Below are 20,388 nucleotides of genomic sequence, written 5' to 3'. Positions count from 1 at the left end.
CTTTAAACAAAGCAATGCTTTAAAAGATTTTGTTTTATTAATTATTTATGTGCATATTTCAGTTTTTAAATGTATATAATATACAAATGTATGTATATATATGTGTGTATGCATTTATACGTTCTATAATTAGTTCTCATTAAAAGCACAAACCTTTGCAAAGCGAATTTTGCATAAAAAATATTTAAGTCTAAATAAGAAACCATATAAAGCTCTAAAATTAAGAAAATATTTACAAATGCAAAAGATAAGTTAATATGTGTATACGATTCGCTAATTCATTTGTAAATTTGCATTGGTATGTGTGTCTCTAATAACTTCCAATTATTAATTATTTACTTTTTCTCTTTCTTTATGGGTTTTTATGTCTCATTTTCAATCTAATGCTCAGGCGTAAAAAGAAATGCATACGCTATATGGAAGGATTGAGCGGCAGTGCTGTCAGCAGTGGCACTAAAGATGATAGCTTTCAGGATTTGGAAGATCTGGATGATAATGCTAGTGAAGATAATCTGGGTAGTCTAGATAGTATTGATGACAACAACAAAACTCCAGACGATGATACCGAATCGCTGAATCATTCGCTATCTAGTCCGGGCTGCCAGAGCGGTTTGTCTAGTCTTCAGAGCCCGTCCACCAGTATGGCTAGCCCATTAAATCTGCTCCCTAGTCCTGCAACGCCCGCAACGGTCGGTCTGCCATTTGGACTTGCTGACAGTCAACAAGATCAGAATGTACAAAGTCAGCAACAACTACAACAACCGAATAGCGGTATCGATTCGGCAGGACAACAAATTTGTATGCAACAGCACCAGCAGCTACAACAATCGAGCCAACATCAAATTCATTTAAGTCAACATCAGCAACTTCTGCAGCAACACCACCAGCAACCGCACACCATATCCTCACACCATAATAGTAGTATTTACGAGCATGCTAAAACCGCAAGATCGTTTCTGTGTAGTGGCAGCGTTGGTGTCGGCAGAAGCACATTAATGTCGCCATCTCTGCCAACTAACAGCTCCAGTGGCATATGTATTGGCAGCAGCAACACTCTAATAAATACCTCATCATCAGCGTCTGCTGTGGCAACGGCGGCTGCTTTCACTGAACGCACCATGCGTTCACTTCTGAATCCTAGTCCATCCGGCCTATTACTGAATAACAATTGTTTTCCACCAAGCGGGCTGGAATCCAGCGGAGGAGCTATAGTTTCCATAGAACATATTCTATCAAATACCAATAATTTATCAACCAGCACTGTTACCAACACTCCAGCCAGTGTTGTTGCTAAGTTTCCTACTGTCTCCAACGCCTTAGGCAATAGAGCTAATGACGACTTAAATAGTTTTATTTCTTTCAATAACAATAGCGATGCGTCCTTTACCAATAGCACTGGCAATAATGGCGTTTGTGAAAATAATTCCATGGCAGTTACTTTGACACGGTTAGTCAGCACCACAGTCAAACCAATATCAGCCGCGGGGGTAAAATCGATGGTTTCATCGTCCGCTTCGTCTGCGCCGTCTTCCCCTGCTGGTGATACTTTCGAAAAGATAGTTGCTCCTATCCAAAGAAACCCTATAGGCGCTAATCCACATGATATCAACAACCCGCTCAGCATTAATCAGCTGACGAAATGCAGTGAAAATACGAGCAATAACAATAAAATTAGTTGTCATAATAATTTTAAAAATTGCGTTGTAACGGCTGACAACAATAGCAATCCATCTTGCTTAGATAATATATCAACTGCATCCAGCAGCAATATTAACGGGATCGCAACACAGCAATATAAGCATAACAATCAACAACTACCTAAACAACTAGCCTTACGGATACCCTCCACCGCTGTTTCGCCTCAACAACGACAGTTGACGACGGCGTCTTTATTGCCGTCAATACCACAACATTATCAGCAGCAATTCCATTTGCATACGACAACTGAGCCACCAACGCACCATCATGCATCCCACCGCCATTCGCATGCACATTCACCATTGTTCAACCAACATTTTCAACAATTCAGTCATCACTTGGCTTCCGTGGCAGCGGCGGCGGCTGCAGCGACCGTTCACATGCCCAATGTATTGAGTGCTGCTATTGTGAAACCCAACAACAAAATGCAACCTAATAGTAGATGCGATGTCACAGCTAACGATGGTGGAGACGAATCAGCTACAACAGCAACAGTTGAAGCGATAGAAACTACTACTGAGAATAAGGCATACACAGAGAGCGTCGAAAATATGACAGCATTAAAATGCCATCCTACAGAGACAGCAGTAGCGACAACGATGCCTATGTCAGCTACAACAACAGTAACGACGAAGACGCTGCCAGTGGTGGCTGTTGACAACACAGTCATTGTTAATGTTAAAACAAGCGCTTCCGGCAGTGAAAATGGAGCAATTAGAGTAACGTAACGGCATCAGCAGAAAACCACACCGCAAACCGGTGATATCAATGCAGTTTCGTTGCATGTCAGCGTTTTCAATAGCAATTACATAAAAAGAAAACGTATTATTACTAATTTCGTTATATTTTATTTTAATAGTTTATGGGTATGAGTATTACAAGAATAAGCAAGTATGGCGCCGAGTAAGCCGCATGCAAAAGCAAGAACAAAGTTATCGAGTTAAATTTACACAAGAGAGTATGCGGATACCTGCCAAGTTTTGTTTTGCATTGCATTTTAGATTAGTTTTCCTATTGTGAATGGTTCAAATGACAAATGAAAATACAAATTTATTTTTTTATCTTGTATTTTAAAAACTTAAGACTTCAAATCAAATATAGTAATTTATAAAAAACAAAGATAAAGGGTTACTGCATAGATTTTTAGCGCTAAAAAATATTTCTTCACTAAGAAAGACTTCTAACACTATTGCGCATTCGTCAGAAAACACGTTAACACAGGGTTCCGCCACAAGTGCTACCCGTTTGTTTGAGCTTTTAATATAGCCTATTCGATTCGCGGGAGAGTAACACTTAGCGAATCGAAAACAGCTATTACTTATTTAAAGTACTATAGGCGAATACGCCAGTCGAGATGCGGTTAAAATTTTTCAGTAATCTATCTCTATAAGTTTTCCCTGTATTATTAATGAAATTGCTGACACATTTTTGTTAATAATAATTTTTAAAACATATAGCCAAAACACTCAAAAGCCATCAATATATTGCCGAATATTTTGTAAACTTATTATACCCTGAACAGGGTATATCAAGTTTGTCACGATGCTTGTTACACCCAAAAGGAAACGTCAGAGATCCTCTAAAGTCAGCGTGATAAGCTGAGTCGATTTAGTTATGTCCGTCTGTCGATACATACATGCCTCAGTTTTTGAGATATCGATCAGAAAATTTGCATATTTCTTTTTCTCCCTAAGAAAATGCTGCTTTGTCGGAAGCGCTGATAACGGACTACTATACCATATAGCTGCCATACAAACTGAGTAATCGGAGTCAAGCGCTTGTATGGAAAACTTTTCCATTTGAGTAGATATTTTCACGAAATTTTGCATGGGCTATTGCTTAAGGCAATGATGTAATATCCGAAGAAATTGTTTATATCAGATTGCTGTAGCATATAGCTGGCGAAACATTCAAAAGCGATAAATGTATTGTAAACTTATTTAATTATGCATATGTCACTAAAAAATTAAATTGGAAGGGATGTATTCCGACCGAAAGAGTAAACTTTTAACTCAATTGTTCGGTATCTATAAGTAAAATCATATGTACACATACCTTTTTTATAAAGTTCTGAGTGAATGTTTATAATATATTATATGAACTAACAATATATTTACATGACAAACATTATCATTCTCGCCAAAACTAATATGTAAAAACTCTTCACATATCATTTGCCATATCCTAATATTGTCATACGTTTAAAAAAGCAAGTGGTAAATATATTTGGTTTTAAATATAAAGTACCTGGCGTCGGGTTCAACATTCAGTAATACAAATGACAAAATATTATTGCAAAAGTACATACACGGATAATTCAATAAAGCAAATTGTTCTATGAGAAGCCCTGTTATATGTAACTATATATAGGTATACTACTTATATACATTGGCTATACACATTAGTGTGTGTAAAAAAATGGATATGACATGAAGAAATTCACACACCTTGTTTATGTAGTGCAGTTGATTGGGTTATGATATATACAGTATATATTTACAAAAAGACCAAGATATATACATATATATGTATATGTAATATATATATATATATATATATATATATATATATTGAATGAATTCATATCTTTAATAACGAAAGTATTTATTAAAACAATACATTAAAACTTTTAAAAAATTATTGTAAAGAAACTTAATGATAGACTTGACCGAAACTCTAAACGAATTTATTTTCAAAAGAAATGATGCTGAAGATGTCATAAGCTACAGGTATAAAGGAATAGTTATAAATTTCAACAAATATGTATTTTGTCATACTTTTTTTAAAAAACAAATCATATTAAATACGCAACAGCACATAATTGGGCATGTACATATGTACGTATACCATATCACAACCACCCACACCATTTTTGATTAGTTGTACCAATTTATTTCACATCACATATCGGAATTGTAGTACACAAACAATTTTCGCTACCTTCCCAATTTGATACAGGTTATAAAAAAAATTTAAGTTTTAGTCATACGAAAAACAAATGAGAAAATTTAAAAATAAGCTTTGGTATGAATATTATTTGTAGCTTAAGATGAAATAACTAGACAATGTTGCGATAGTATCTCTAAAACAGAAACATAAACAACATAAACTGTGCCACATTTTCGCCATATATTTTTTGTCAAGTTTTATGTAAAAAAAAATTAAAGAAACAATAACAATTAATTAAGCATTTAAACAAAAAATGAATGAAAAATCAATAAAAAATGAGAGAATAAAAACAGTTGGTTGAATAATACAAATAAAATTTACACAACGATAAATAAAAATATAAGAATAGAATTTAACATTTCGAGATTACATGAACCTTTAAAAACAATGAGTGGAAAAATATATGTAAGATATCATATCACGTTTTCTGTTTTAAATTTAGAAGATTTTCTTGCTTCTAGCATAAATATGAAACATAAACCTAAAAATGGACGTAAAATGCCGACTAATAAAACATTAACTTAAGCTGAAAATTTTGAATGTATACAAGTTACAAAGAAGGATCATACATGTATATGACTGTTGCTCAGAGAATTCGATAGCATTTCTCGGTCAAGCTTGTATTATAGTTATGACATATGCTTCAAGGGGTCACAAGCGGATATTCGAAAAAAAATGTATTAAATAAATTATTAATACTGGCTATACTACTTTGAACCATTTTAGCATGTTGATCATGCAATGTTATACACAATTTTAACAAGAGGAAAACGTAAATGATGTCCATATATTAATAACTTGTTTAGTTGCTTACATATAATTAAAAAGATAAAAAGCGCAAAGTTATTTAAAAGTCGTTAATTATTTTATTTCTATCCCCCTCTTCCCCTCCAAAGAAAAAAACAATATTTTAATTGCTGCTACTTTTGCCAAGCAACTTTAAACTTAGTATAAAATTATTTTAATCGAGACAAAATTTCAGCAAAGAAATCCTTTGGTTAGTGTGTAGTTTTTTTTTAGAAAACGTTATTCATTGTTTCAAATTTTGATTTACTTCTACTTGCATACAACTTCCTTGGAAAATATATGACCTTTACTTTTTACTTTTTACTTTACTTAGTATATTTCCTTTTAACCGCATTTGAAAGTAATTTTCATATCTTAGGGTGAGACCAAAAATATGTACAAATCACAGTAACTTTTGCGGTTTATTATAACATTACTTCTATAATACTGCAATTAGGGATGGATTTACAAAACTTACAAGCTGTATTCCTTCGATATGTCAGTCGCTGGGTTTGTACAGAAAACATGAGCATGTTATAATAATAAAATAACATTAAGAAATTTAATAATTACGAGTTATCTATACCAAAAAGATTTTGAGAGAGTGTGAGCATAAATTTGAGAAACAGTGGCAACAATCACTAGTAACAACAATTTACAACTCACCATAGCAAAAAAAGCAAAGCAAAATGTAATATTGATAAGTGGCATTGAAGGCAAGATATAAATTACAAAGCATATACAGTATGTATGTAAGCAGACTAGCGCATATTTATGTATGTACATGGGTATGGGTTTAATGAACAGCTACGAAGGAAATTAAGCGAAAAAATCGTTAAATGATAATTAAACATATATATATAATAGAAATAGTGGCTAAGGCGAGTTGTGAAAGCAAATGTATCGATAATTGCCAATTTTCACTAAAAGACTGTTACTATCTATTAGTTGTATGTATAAATTACCACTAATAAATGATTAATGTACACATATTAACAAAGAAGTATAATTAAAGCTAAAAACGGATTACAAGAATTTCATTAGAATTAAAAATTAATGTAACTAAAGTAGTGTAGTTATAACAACCATATTAGTAAGTATAAATAGTTAATAGTTATTCAATATTTTACATGTATGTACGTATGTATGTTATTATTAAATTATAAGATAAAATGTAATGCAATGTGTGTTGTGAAGAATTAATTTTAAATGCATTTTTGTATATGTATAAGCGAATTATAATGAACCAACCACAACCTTGCATAGTGATGCCTTCGTATGCACAAGAGAAAAGTGAAAATATTTATTTGTGCATTAGCAATACTGCATTGGTTCTCACTGAATAATTGCGTATAAATATAAAAAAAAAATGGAATATAAAAGTATTGATATACAGCTATGTATTGTACTGTACAGCGGAATATGACATTTAGTGTACAAAACTACCTGGAAATGTACATTAACGCAGCATACTTTTAAAATTATTAAGGTGTGCAAACAAAAAATAGAAATTACAAGTTTTACCTTGATACATATGTACATATTTTTCACATGATCCGTTTAGGTACGGTTGTATGTATGCTTATGCCGGTGTGTCTAACAGCAGACTAAATCTCAAATTTGGTTTAACCAAGTTAGTAAATATCGGCGAATATGACTGTACTTGGCGTGTGAGATCAAATTCAAAGGAAGGAGCAAAGGAAAGCCTAGCACTAAGTGCATTTTCACTGTGGTAAATGTTCACTATTCGCACAGAAGTGTAAACACACAAAGTGGTAAAGTTAAAGTTGTACCGTGTGTTTATATCCTGAACAGGGTATATTAAGTTTACCACGAAGTTTCCAACACCTAGAAGGAAACGTCGGACACCCTATAAAAAATATATATATAAATGATCAGCCTGCCGAGCTGACTTGATTTATCCATGTCTGTCTGCCTGTATACGAGTATACGCGAACGAAACCCACACGTTTTGAGATATCACTCTGAAATTTCTAACACGTCTTTTTCTCCCCAAAAAGCTGCTGATATGTCGGAACCGCCGATATCGGACTACTATAGCATATAGCTGTCATACAAACTGAACGATCAAAATTAAGTTCTTATATGAAAAACTTTTTATTTGCCAAGAAATCTCCACAAAATTTAGCATGGATTGTTGTCTGCGACAACGCTATAATATGCAATGTAATTTTCCAGATCGAAACGATCAAAAGCAAGTTCTTGTTTGAAAACTTCTTTATTTGTGTAGATTATTCCAGCTTCGTGCAACCGAAGTTAACATTCTTTCTGGTTTTATCATAGTTTTCCTTTTTCACCCTTTAACATGGCATGACACTGCGTTTCGGCTCTGTTTTCATAACGCTTTAGCATTCTATAGCGTTGAAAATTCCACTCAATTATTTTCGCCTAAATTTATATGTGTATATACATATGTACAAGTATATTTACTTAAATTTAGTTTAAATAAGTTCAAGATTTTTCTTCTTCTTTTTGTCTCGAAGTAAATATTATATAATATATTATTAATTACCAAACTACTATGTCATGTGTGAACTAATGTGTTATTGTTAAGTTAGACGTAAATGTATGCGTACGTGCAATATATGCGTCTTTAGTATACGCTACCTATTTATTCATATGTCATGCTATGGAAATATTGTGTCAAATTTAAACATTTTATTGAGTACTTACGTGTAGGAAGAAAATGTACATCAAATATTTCAACATTATCCTTGTAACGAATCCGTAAAGGCATTCATACATATGTTAGATTTATGCACATTGCCGGCTAATCAATCCATTTGCAAGTCATAAAATTAAATTATATATTTATGTATATACTAAATATGTGTACAAGAAATGCCATATATTCTAGAAAGAAAACTGAACAAGAGAGCTTTCACATATAAGTACAAATATTAAATTGCAACAGTAAACATTTATAAAAGGAACATTCGTAATTTCTGTTAAAACAGCTTCAAAAATTTAGTACTATTGTAAATATTTGCTAACGAAGCGTTTCGATATACTTAAAGTATTTAAAAAAAAAGATTACCTTCTATTGAACTTTATAAGTTTAATTTTTCTAATATTCCATAAAAAATTTTAATAAAAGAAAAAATTAATTTTTCTTATATTTGACAAAAAAAATCTAAAATTCAACTTCAAAAATTATTATATTATTTGGAAAATTTATGCCATGCTAAATACTTCTTTGATGAAATCGCCTTTTTTTTAAACCTTGGACGTTTAATTTTTCTTATATTCGACAAACAATAAAATTTTCTATTATTCGACAAAAAAAAATTATAAATTCAACGCTGCTCGTTAAGAATAAAGTGTATTTTAGTATTTGTTAAAAGCACGCCTTGTTTTATAACTAACAAGTTTACTTTTTCTAACATTCGACAAGAAAATTATAAAATTCGACAAAAAAATAAACGCTTTTAATATGCGACAAGAAAAAGTGTAAATTCGACAAAAAACAAACAAACGTCTCTAATATGCAACAAAAAAATTAAATGTTACTAATATGTGGCAGAAAAATTATAAATTCGATAAAAAAATAAATGTTTCTAATATGCGACAAAAATTAATAAATTCAAGTCTGCTCGTTAACTATTATCCAAAAGCACCATTTATTTAGCAAATCATGCGTCTAAAAATATTTAAATTCTAATACATGCGTCATTTATTAAATCGGCAGTGCACTTGCATTTCCGAAAAGTGCACGCAATAAAGCTTTGCTGAACCTATTCCACTGTTGCTGTTGCGTTTACAAAAACAGTATGCTTGACTATTTCCAGCTTGGTAGTATTTTACAAAAGCAATACTGTTAATTTAATTGTTGAAAGTATTTGTGTTTGTATATTGCCGCAAGATCTTTGTTTATGTTTACAGGGATCACTTAAGAAATGTTGATAAAAATAGAAAAAAGAAATTTTGGTATGTATTATTTTTAGACACCTTATGTTTAAAAATGTGCAACTCTTTGATATCTAATCATTTAAATGCTTCCATTAATTAAGTTTTCTTTATAAGTAAACTAAAAAATAACAATTTTATTTACTTTAGAGTGCTATAAAACTTAATATAACAATAATAAAAATAGTTAACATAATAATTTATCCTGAATAAGCGAAATTAAAATACAGTGTACAGCATATGACGGTATTTTTAATTTCAATTGAATATATTATCCTTTGAATTATATATGAAATATATATTTTGTCGAGTCGATGAACGTGTATGGCCATTTAATTAATGCAAATAATAGCTTTTTTATTTCAAATGTTTGGGCATAAGTGCCTAGCAGGGTATTACCCAGAGTTTTGCTACACACTAGTGCATCCAGTTTTTACTTCGAACTGTACAAATGTGACTTATAATTTGCTGGGTAATACTTTTATTAATGAAACTGAGCCATTGAAATCCCGCTCTTCCAATATATATATTTTTCATTATAACTATTTTTTGTCACAAAACGTAGTGAGTTTAGTTAAAAGAGTAAATTGATTATATTCTTACAAAATTATATGCATGGAGTTGTGGAAAATTTGTGCTTATGTATGTATGCGTCTCATTTATAAAATCATCTAATTAAACGCAGTTATACAATTTTTAGTTAATTCAGCAGTAATTTTAAAATCCGACAATGTATAGCTACATAAAAATAAGCATAAGTCAAAGAATTCAAATTATAAAATATTAAAGATCTCCCAGCCGTACAAATAGGGGCGCAATATATTCTTATGTAGGTATACTCAATTGAAACATAATATGTGCAAACACAGCTATATAATTTTATACTTTAATTAAAATAAATATATAGTCTTTAAGTTGCCAATTAGATAGTTTCATACATGCATGTATTTAAACCAAAACCAATATAACTTTTAAATACTGTTCACCATTACCATTATGTTTAAAACCTTATATGTACTCATATGTGTATTCATAAGTATACATATTATGTATGTATTTAAATATATATACATATATATTTTAATGTTAATGTACATGTATACTAATGTAGTGAAAATTAAGTTAAATATGTAAAGTCAATAATTAATGTAATTTTATATTCGCCTCAATTTCAAGTTGTATGTAATGGTTGTATAATTAATTAAATGAATTATTTACAAACAATTTTTCGATTAATGATGACTACTTATACACATATGTATATCATACTCATATTACCGTTTAAATATACATACATATCTTCACCTAAAATGCAAAGCAACGTATCAACAAAAAACACAAAACCGTGTTACATAATAGTCTAATATCGGAATTCAGTACTTTGATACAGTCACAAGTCTCTAAGTTTGGGTATTTAAAGTAGAAAATTTATGTGACTTGAGACGATTTTGCAATTCAGTACGTGACAGTCACAAAAATTTCCCAATTGAAAACGAACAGATCTAATCAGCTGTTACATTTCGCTATTTAGAGATGTGTATAAAACCTGAATGAAAATAAACATGTTAATAACAAATATAAATTTTCTATAACGCAGTAAAAATAAATAATTACGAATAAAAAATATAAAAGGTTGACTTTGAATCACAATAGTTACGAAATTTATTTGAAATTGACTTTTTTTAACTTTTACGTGTTTGAGGTGCTTAAAAAATATAAAAACCGACGATCTATTATTATCTATGCTGATCTATAAGTGAAATGTCAGTATATTCAAAATGGAAAACAAGAATTATCATTACTTTTGCGATACTATCAGGTGCCAACTTTAAGACAATATTTTTTGACTAAAGATTAGACATTTTATTGTGAATCGTAACTTGTCACAAATTGAGACTTTACTTCAACGTGTCTCAAATAGTGACGAGAGACTGCATAACCTATTACATATATTTACATATGTACTATCAGATATAACCAAGTCAGAACCGAAATTCCAATTTTGTTTCAATATATGTAAATAGTTTAAGTTTTATGTTATATTATGTTTTATAATTTTTTACACTTAATGTAAACTTTCATAAGTTAGCTGTTGCTGCGTTACTTTGTATTTTAGGTGACGATATATATATGTTTATAAATAGGTAGTTAAGGATAAATATGCTTATATAATATTCAGATATACATAAATATAGATTATAAAATACAATTAAATAAGCATAAATATATAAGAATAATATACATATATATATATATATATATATATATGTATATATTATACGTACAGATATACATATTATAAAATAATTACTGTTGAAACAAGTAAATCAAATAGTTGTAAAAGTAAGCACTCAATAATGTGACCGCAATAACTTAAAAACAACAACATCTTCTTTATTAATTTATAAGTTATTTCAAATAAAGAACATAATTCATTAAATAAAAACGGTTAAGTTTTCACAATTTATTCAAGAATTAAAAATTTTGGATAAAAAATACCATCGGGATTAAATAATGAAAATTTTATTTTTATTGCAAAATTTTTGAATTAAAATATTCGGAACCATGTATATAATATACCATTGTTCAGGTATATTCAAAAAAATGTTTTCAAGTAATTTTATAAATATAATATATAACTTATACTCTGACCCATATAAGAATAAAGAAAATCATTATATGTAGTAAGTGGAGGGTTGGGTAATTCGTAGTTCAATATCACGTATTTTCTGATATTAGGTATATGATAGATAGGGATAGTATTGAACCGCTTTTTGCCATTACCACATATTATTAACAGAAAAGGATGATCTCTGACTTTCATTAAGTACATAGCATTACTATTATTATAAGGAGTAAAGTCAACTTTATGCTTGTAAGTCCTGATATTAGATATATGGGGCTAGGACAAATTTTCAGCCGATTTTATCCATTTTATGCACAAAGAGACATTATCATTAAAAAAACACTCTTTTTCAATTTCATAACTCACATATTGACCGATATTTGCGTTATGAAGTCCACCGGAAGTCCGAAAATTTTAGTATTAGGTAAAAGGTTTTCCAATAAGAGTGATATGAATTTTTTTCAAAAACAAACACACTAAATGTTAAAGAAATTTAAATTTGATTTAATGTAAAATACAATCGATACCAATTGCGGCCCTAAGAAGTTGGTTTTAATCGATCTACACCGCTCTCCATTGACAGTAACGGTGTCACCAGCTTCATTTCGAAAGAAGTACGGACCGGTGACTCCACCAGACTAAAAACCAAACTGTCTATTTAGGTAAATGTAAGGGGTGTTCATTAATAATTTGTGGCATCGGAAAAAAAATAAAGAAAAAATGGCAAAAGCGCACGAAAAGTTGCAATTGGAGAACGGTTATTTTGATAATAAAATTGAATAATTTGTAAACGTTCTTCTTGCGTATATCTTTCCGTGATGAAATTGTAATTCAGTAATGTAATGTCATAATGAAAAAAATTACAGATCATGGCACATTAAAAATGGCCGAGACGACGCTTAGAAATCATATCATCCTTATTGGAAACCCCGATTTATGGGGACTAAGGTAATTAGTGATCCGATTCAATCAATTTTTCACATACAGGTATACTATTATCAGATAAGGATTATCTCTGAGTTTCTATAATACACCTCACAGAGTGACCGATATTTTCAATACAAAATTCGCAATAGAAACTGGGGTCCACATATTCGGTACCTGGGGGGCTGGGGGGTAGGAACACGTGTACCAAGTTTCATTATGATACCTCAATTTTACTCAAGTTACAGAGTGCACAGACGGAAGGACAGACAGTCACCCGGATTTCAACTCGTCTCTTTATCCTGATCATTTATATAACGGGTGAACCAAGTAGAGGTACTTTTTTCAATTGCCTTTTTTTTAACAGATCACGCGTGTGTCGTGTCAGGCTGTTCAATATTATTTGGTATGGAACTGAAGTGCGCTCGACTTCACCAGCGACATCACTTCGCTCTATGGGCTCTTGAAAAGTTCCAAGAAGATCCGACGTTTTCGACCCAAATTCAGCGATGAAGCTGGCTCAATGTGATCTCGGCGACATTTAGTTCCAACTAGACGGCGTCATTTCCCACTCAACGCATCAATCAATGGAATTATTGAGAGAACACTTCTCTATGCAGATAATCCTGCTTCGGTTCAGGCCTTGAAGCAAAACATCACGCGGGGCATTCACCAGTTACCAGTCGAATTTCTAGAACGAGTCATCGAAAATTGGACTCAACGCATGGACCATCTGAGACGTAGCCGCGGCCAATATTTGAGGTGATAGTCTTCAAAAAATAAATTCCAAAGAATGTTCTAACGAAAGATAATAAACATTTCCATTAAACTTGAATGTTCTGTGTTTTGTTCTTTGACAAAGTAGTGAACCTCGATATAGATCACCTCTATCTCGATTAGTTTTAGGTGACGGAAATGCACTTTCTGAAAAAAGATGTTTGCGAGGCGTTTTGCTCCTGTTTAGTGACTTCGCATTTTATTTAAAACATTCTGAGCATATATAGGAATTGTAGATATCGGCGAGTTTTAAATAGTTTTAATATAACAGGAAAAGAAGACCTTCGTATGCTCTTGTGGAAATGTTTGTTAAAGGAATATTCTCTGAAAATTTGATGTAAATAGCAGTAAGAGTATAAAACTTCAAATGCGTTTTTCTCAAAAGTATGTTTTTTGAAAAAATTACCATGATAATATAACTTACTTGCAAAATCGAGTTGTAAACATATGGGTATTTGTTTCTTACCTAAATTTCTGTTGTTTATAGGGGCTGACATCTTCATGAAGAGGTCGTTGGCAGAACCTGTTCTGCTGTATTAAGCTTTTATTTTGTGTTGCTATGTTTTTTGCATATATCGAAAGTAATACTAGCTTTTGTAGATACCACAGGATGTGTTAAAATGTAAAGATGTTTTTTGAGAAGAAGTAGTAATAGTGCCAGTTCACACACACACTCTTTTGTAACCCAAACCGGTTTATTGTGGGCGAGGCGACGGTGAGGAAAGACGAAGGGACCCGAGCACGAGTGGCACGCTCTGTGTTCTTGTTCGTAACAGCTCGCTGCTACCCTTTGCAGCATTACTTTTCACTTTCTAATTCTTTTTATGGTTGTAAGAGCGCTCGGTTTCAAATGAATATATACTATTTGTTTTTATTTACTTAACTTTTTTATATTTACATAAAATATTAGGATGCTTTCATATTTATTTCTTTAAACCGCAGAAGACTTAGTTCGATATCATTTTATTTAAAGCATTTGTAATTAATTCAAGGATGTTTTATAATAAATAGAAAAAAAATATGGAGTAAAGCAATTATGGATTTTTAATTCTTCCCAAAAGATTAGGAAATTCCTGTTATTTATTTAACCTTGAAAATATTAGTAGCGGGTATTCAATACATTCTGGTGAATTAGGAAATTCATGGATTCAGTATTTCTTTGGAGCTATTAAGCGGGTATTATGCATATTGTTCTACCACATTCATGGTAATTCATTGCAAGCAAAATGTGAGACCACCATACCAGCATACAAATGAAATATGCAGCACACTCTAAGCATCGCGTAGCCAAATCGCACAAACATTTGCGGAAATTTTATGAAAATCAATGACAGAAAAACTCGAATCGAGTTGCTGGACTCGTTTTGCTCGTGTGAACACACAGGGCGATCACCAAAAGAGAATTTTTCCGATATGAGGGTCAAAAGAGTCCCCATGTGAACGCAGTAATAGTCGCATTTGCAGGTTATATGAAACTTCTGAGGGTATTCTCAGATATCCCCGATGCTCATTATTTATAATTGTTTAAGCACGCGTCAAAGCGGGACACCAGCAAAGAAAAAACACGCCATATTTTACAATTTTTCTTCGATAAAAGCGGCTGTAAAGCGGGTTTTTGGGTCTCCTTTCCGGTCCGTTCCAGTCAATTTTGATGTCAAAGAATTGTCGAAAATACCCGACAGCTACGTAAGCACTGTCTAGATTGCTATTCAATATTATTTAAATGATATTTATTTAAATAACTAGCTTTTACCCGCGGCTTCGCTCGCATCGAATCCATCAAATAAATAACTGATATCATTATAGTAGATATGGATCCATATAAAGAATATATTTTATATATATTCCAATTCTTAGTTATGAAATTACGACGACGCGTGGTTCTTACTTCTGCATCATTAATTCTTCTTGCCTGCAATTGTTCTTGCGTTTCCGTTGCTCTTCTAGCTTCCTGCTGCTAAGCTTGGCTTTTCGAACGTACTCGTGCCTGATGAGAAGTTTCAGCTGCTCTCAAAACACGTTGTCGATCTGCTTGCTGTTGCCTTCTCAGCTCTGCTTGAACTTCACATTCTTTATTTCGTGTAACTTTAGCCTTACGCACCGGCGTAGAATTTCTTGACAGCGCCGATTTCCGCTTTCGAGGCATTTTTATATTTAATAAGAGTAACTAATAATATTTGTGTTATTTCTCTGATTTACGTTTTTTATACATTTATGTTTTCTTTCATTTTTAATTTTTTCGACAAACAATCATTTCTGCCAAACTTTTGTTTTTCAATTTCAAAATTTTCAAATTTATTTTCCAAACATATATAATCTTCCAAAATAATTTTTTTAATAATCCGTAAAAAATTTATAAATTTTGTAATAAAAAGTATCCTATGTTCATTCTGACACCTCTAAGAGTATATGTACAAAATTTCATGATGATCTGTTAAGTAGTTCTTGCGTGAAAGCTTAACAAACAAACGGACTTTCGCATTTATAATATTAGTATAGATATTGAATACAAACTCAAAAAAACCTCATGAGCCGTATTTCCAGTAACCATGAAAAAGATGATTACTGGTGATGAACGTTGTTGTCAAGCGAAAACGGTCGGACAACACCAGGCCGCACATATCGCCAGAAGCTCTGGGCGATTGGTTGGAAGGTTCTTATCCCAAATTTATAGCCCGGACTTGGCACCAAGTCATTACTACCTGTTCCTGTAAATGGATTTTTTATTTTTGTTGGTGACGTAATAGAAACTTGTGGAAATCGACTCTCCCAGCTTTTTGCGAATAGGGACGAGGGTTTCTATGAGAAACTTACAAAATGTCAAAAAGTTATCAAACAAAATGGTGCATATTTGACTTAAATAGAATAGTTCTAATTATGCTAAATAAAACCTTCAATTGAATACAAATATAATGGATTGTTTTTACTAGACCATATATAATAAAACAGAATAATTGTTATTATTTTAAACAAGTAGGGAAAGACTAAGTTCAGGTGTAACCGAGCATTTTATACTCTCACAATTTGCAAAGATCAAAGGCGGGGAAATACTTTCAGGTGTTGACAAAACTTTGTATCAAAAAATGTTTTGTAAGAATTCAACAAATATTATATTATTTGAAGAAACCCAATAGATTACAATGAAATTTGCTATTTTATTATTATAACTCGCGAAGCTTCATAACTACTATTGGTTGCTCGAAATATTTATATTAAGAAAAATTAATTTAATTTCAATAAATTGTTACACAATTTGACCAACATAAGCGATTTAAATTCAGATGGAAAGTCAATATGAGTGGAAACTACTATATCGCGTATATTGCAGCTAGGGGAACATTTGGATTGATTACATTAACTTTTGGTATTAGTCAAGTTCATACATATGTATGCTCGACAACATAACATATTTTCACGCAATATTAATATAATAACAAAAATCATTATATGTATATATAGCATACATAGACCAATTTAATACATTTACGGCAATAAACTATAAAACATAAAGTGTTGAACGTTCACTTAACTTTGCTAAGATATCTTACATATTGACTCTATGTACGGCATAAAGCCAATTTGAAGTTTGAAATTCTTATAGTTATAAGGTATATAGTGGGTAGGGATATTTACCCGATTTTATCCAAGTTTGAAGCTTGAAATTCTTATATAAGTTTTACTGGAGCTAGGTACATTAACCGGATTTCATCCGAGTTTTACATTATGACATATCACTACCAGAAATACTTGTATATACTCTTTAAGTTTCATTAAGATACCACGCAGATTGATCAATATATGTGTAAGGTGTAAAGTCAAGCGGATGTTTGAAAGTCATTTAGTTGGTGTCATGAATGCAGATATTATTATTTTGACGTTCGAAACAGAAATTGTATTGGGTTTGGGTGTCAGGGAAACCAATTTTATTGATTTTGTTATCCGAAACAAAACAAGAAGATAGTCGCGGATAGATTTGAAACGTATGTTAAAAAAATTAATTTATTTTATTGTTATCTTTAGTTCTATAAGGAAAAACATAAGAATAAAACACAAAATGCCATAGATATTGGGTTTATGGAAAAAGTGCAGATATTTAAGGAGGATTTACAAGACGTAATAAATGTAACTTAACACCATAACAAATGCGTCTTTATTCAGATGGTAATGTAATACAAATCTGTAAAATAAACATGTATTCAAATACAAGCTCGTACAAGTAAATGTGAATGCAAGTGTAATTTCCTTTTAATTTGTTTATTGCTGTCTTCTTCCAAAACAAAACAAAAGCTAAAATAGCGGAACTTATTGTAAACTTTAATAGAATTGGTTTCAAATTTATTCATTTGCAAGTTTTGTCACATTAGCAAACAACTGCGTATGCTCGAAAAGACGAAAATCCAATCAAATTCTGTCGCACTATTTAAAATCAAAATTGCTTAGCAATTCTGAAAACTCAACAAACCGGTCTAGGATTCCACAACACCCCTGATTATGTTAGGTATATGGGGCTAAGGGTACGATTGACACGATTTTATCCAGTTTCAAAACCACGGCAAATCATTACCAGAAATAGATGATCTCTGAGTTGCATTACGATATCTTGCATACTGACCGCTGTATACAGTATAAAGTCAACCAGAAGTTCGCAAACCTTATAGTTAGAAGCTACTAGATGACCCGATGAACTGTAACTGCATAACTAGCTGCTATGAACAACGGTGGACGCTTTTGTGACAATTTTACTTTATCACCACTACATAGCCCTGCAGAAACACCACTGAATTTTAAAGCTGTACAATGATGACAAATGATTGACGTTTTCCCAATTGTTTCAGATTTATCGGCAGTACGAGTATAATCTATTTACGAATCGTAAAAAATTAGGTGACCATATTTGTCCCGGCAAAATCCGGGTCATCGATTTTTTCCATATTATAATTCACTGAAAGGCGCGACATATAATAGGTGAGAGATCAACACATTTTTTATTTAATTCATTATTTTTATACTCTCGCAACATGTTGTTACAGAGAATAATAGCTTTATTCACCTGAGTAAAAATTTAGATATCTTTATGAAACTTGGTACACATATGTCATGTTATCGTAAGACGGTTGGTATTGCAAATGGGCGTAATCGGACCACTGCCACGCCCACAAAACGTCATTAATAAAAACAAATAAATTGCCATAACTAAGTTCCACAATAAGATACAAGACTGTTATTTGGTACACAGGATCACATTAGGGAGGAGCATCTGCAATTTAAAAAATGTTTTTCAAGTAGGTGTGGTCCCGCCCCCTAATAGGTTTAATGTGCATATCTCCTAAGCCGCTAAAGCTACAATAACAAAATTCACTAAGAGCAAGGGTTTTTAGCACCTCTATCGACAGTGTATCGGGTAGCAACCCCGCGCACTTCCCATTAAACAGTACTGTTAAAAACTATTAAAAGGCGATTAATCAAGCACTAAACACGCCAGAGACATTAAATTTGATCTCTGGGATGGTTTGAGATGACTTTGTAGGAACGCGTTTAAAATTAGACTGTGGGCGTGGCACCGCCCACTTTTAGGTGAAAACCCCTATCTTGGGATCTGCTTAGCCGATTTCAACCAATTGTAACCGGTGTATAACATTCTTCTAATATTTTTATGTTATAGTGCGAAAACGGGCGAAATCGGATTGCAACCACGACTGTTTCCCATAGAGCACCATTTAAAAACTTTGCGTGAATAATGCGTTTAAAGTATGCCACCTTGTGACCAAAAATTGTCTAAATCGAACCAACCGATGCCTATAGTTGTCTATTTACCGAAAATATCGGTCAATGTGTAGGGTATAAAACGGGAATTCAGATAATAAAAAAAATAAATAAATGAAACTCTCGATAATATTGTAATTCACACACTGACCGACTTATTGGTCATCCTGCCTGGTGAAATAACGAAAATCATTATACTTGCAGGTACTGTATGGTGGCTGTGAAAATATTGAGTGATATATTTTGACTTAGTTTACCTTACGTATAGACCGATATAAACAGTATAAAGCCTTCCTGAAGTTTAAAATTTTTATATTAGGCATATGGTATATCTGAAACAAATGCTCTTTTCTTTGAATATTATATAAAGTTTAAAGTCAACTGGATTTTTAATAATCCTGATATTAGTTATATGGGGGCTAGGGCAAGTTTGCACCCGATATTTTTCCATTTTAGGCACAAAGAAGCACCGTTATTAGAAAAATACTCTCTCTCAATTTTATTAAGGTAACTCATATATTTGATATATGCGGTATAAAGTCAGCCGGAAGTTCGAAAATCCCTCTATTAGGTATATGGGTTAAAGAAAATATTGACACGATTCAACCTATTTTTGACGCGTAGACATATTATAGCAGGAAAGGATTTTGTTTCAGAATTTCAATTATGTGTCTCAAAAATTTCCATAATTTGGTAAAAAGTCAGTCATAAGCTCTGGGGCCACAATTCCGGTCTTTAGGGGCTAGTTATGGTCCGATTTTTAATTTGTAGACCTGAGATGGTATACCTTAAACGCAATATTCGTGGAAAGTTTCACGATATACTAATTAGTTCTTGATTTGTATACTGGAAAGTTAAAGAATTAGATGGAATTTAAAATTGTTTCATATGGGAAGTAGGCGTGATTGTAGTCCGATTCACCCATTTTCGCATTGATA

General features: G+C 32.0%; 1 protein-coding gene across 21 annotated transcripts in view; it reads left to right on the top strand.

The window, feature by feature from the left end:
• Positions 1-13,745, top strand: part of pan (transcription factor pangolin) — a 217,614-nt gene extending 203,869 nt beyond the window's left edge. For 18 of the 21 annotated variants that reach the window (XM_036362149.2, XM_070112584.1, XM_070112583.1 and 15 more), the window contains one exon: positions 392-13,745. In XM_036362149.2, the coding sequence (XP_036218042.2) occupies positions 392-2,426 (2,035 nt within the window). In that variant the 3' untranslated portion in view covers positions 2,427-13,745. The remainder of the gene's footprint in view (positions 1-391) is intronic. The other 3 variants (XM_070112578.1, XM_070112579.1, XM_070112581.1) reach the window with 3 other exon arrangements.
• The last annotated feature ends 6,643 nt before the right edge of the window (positions 13,746-20,388 follow it).

The sequence above is a fragment of the Bactrocera oleae genome, chromosome X, assembly GCF_042242935.1.
Source record: "Bactrocera oleae isolate idBacOlea1 chromosome X, idBacOlea1, whole genome shotgun sequence".
Taxonomy (NCBI): domain Eukaryota; kingdom Metazoa; phylum Arthropoda; class Insecta; order Diptera; family Tephritidae; genus Bactrocera; species Bactrocera oleae.
Note: the sequence above shows the minus strand (reverse complement) of the source record. Positions and strands in the feature narration are given on the sequence as shown.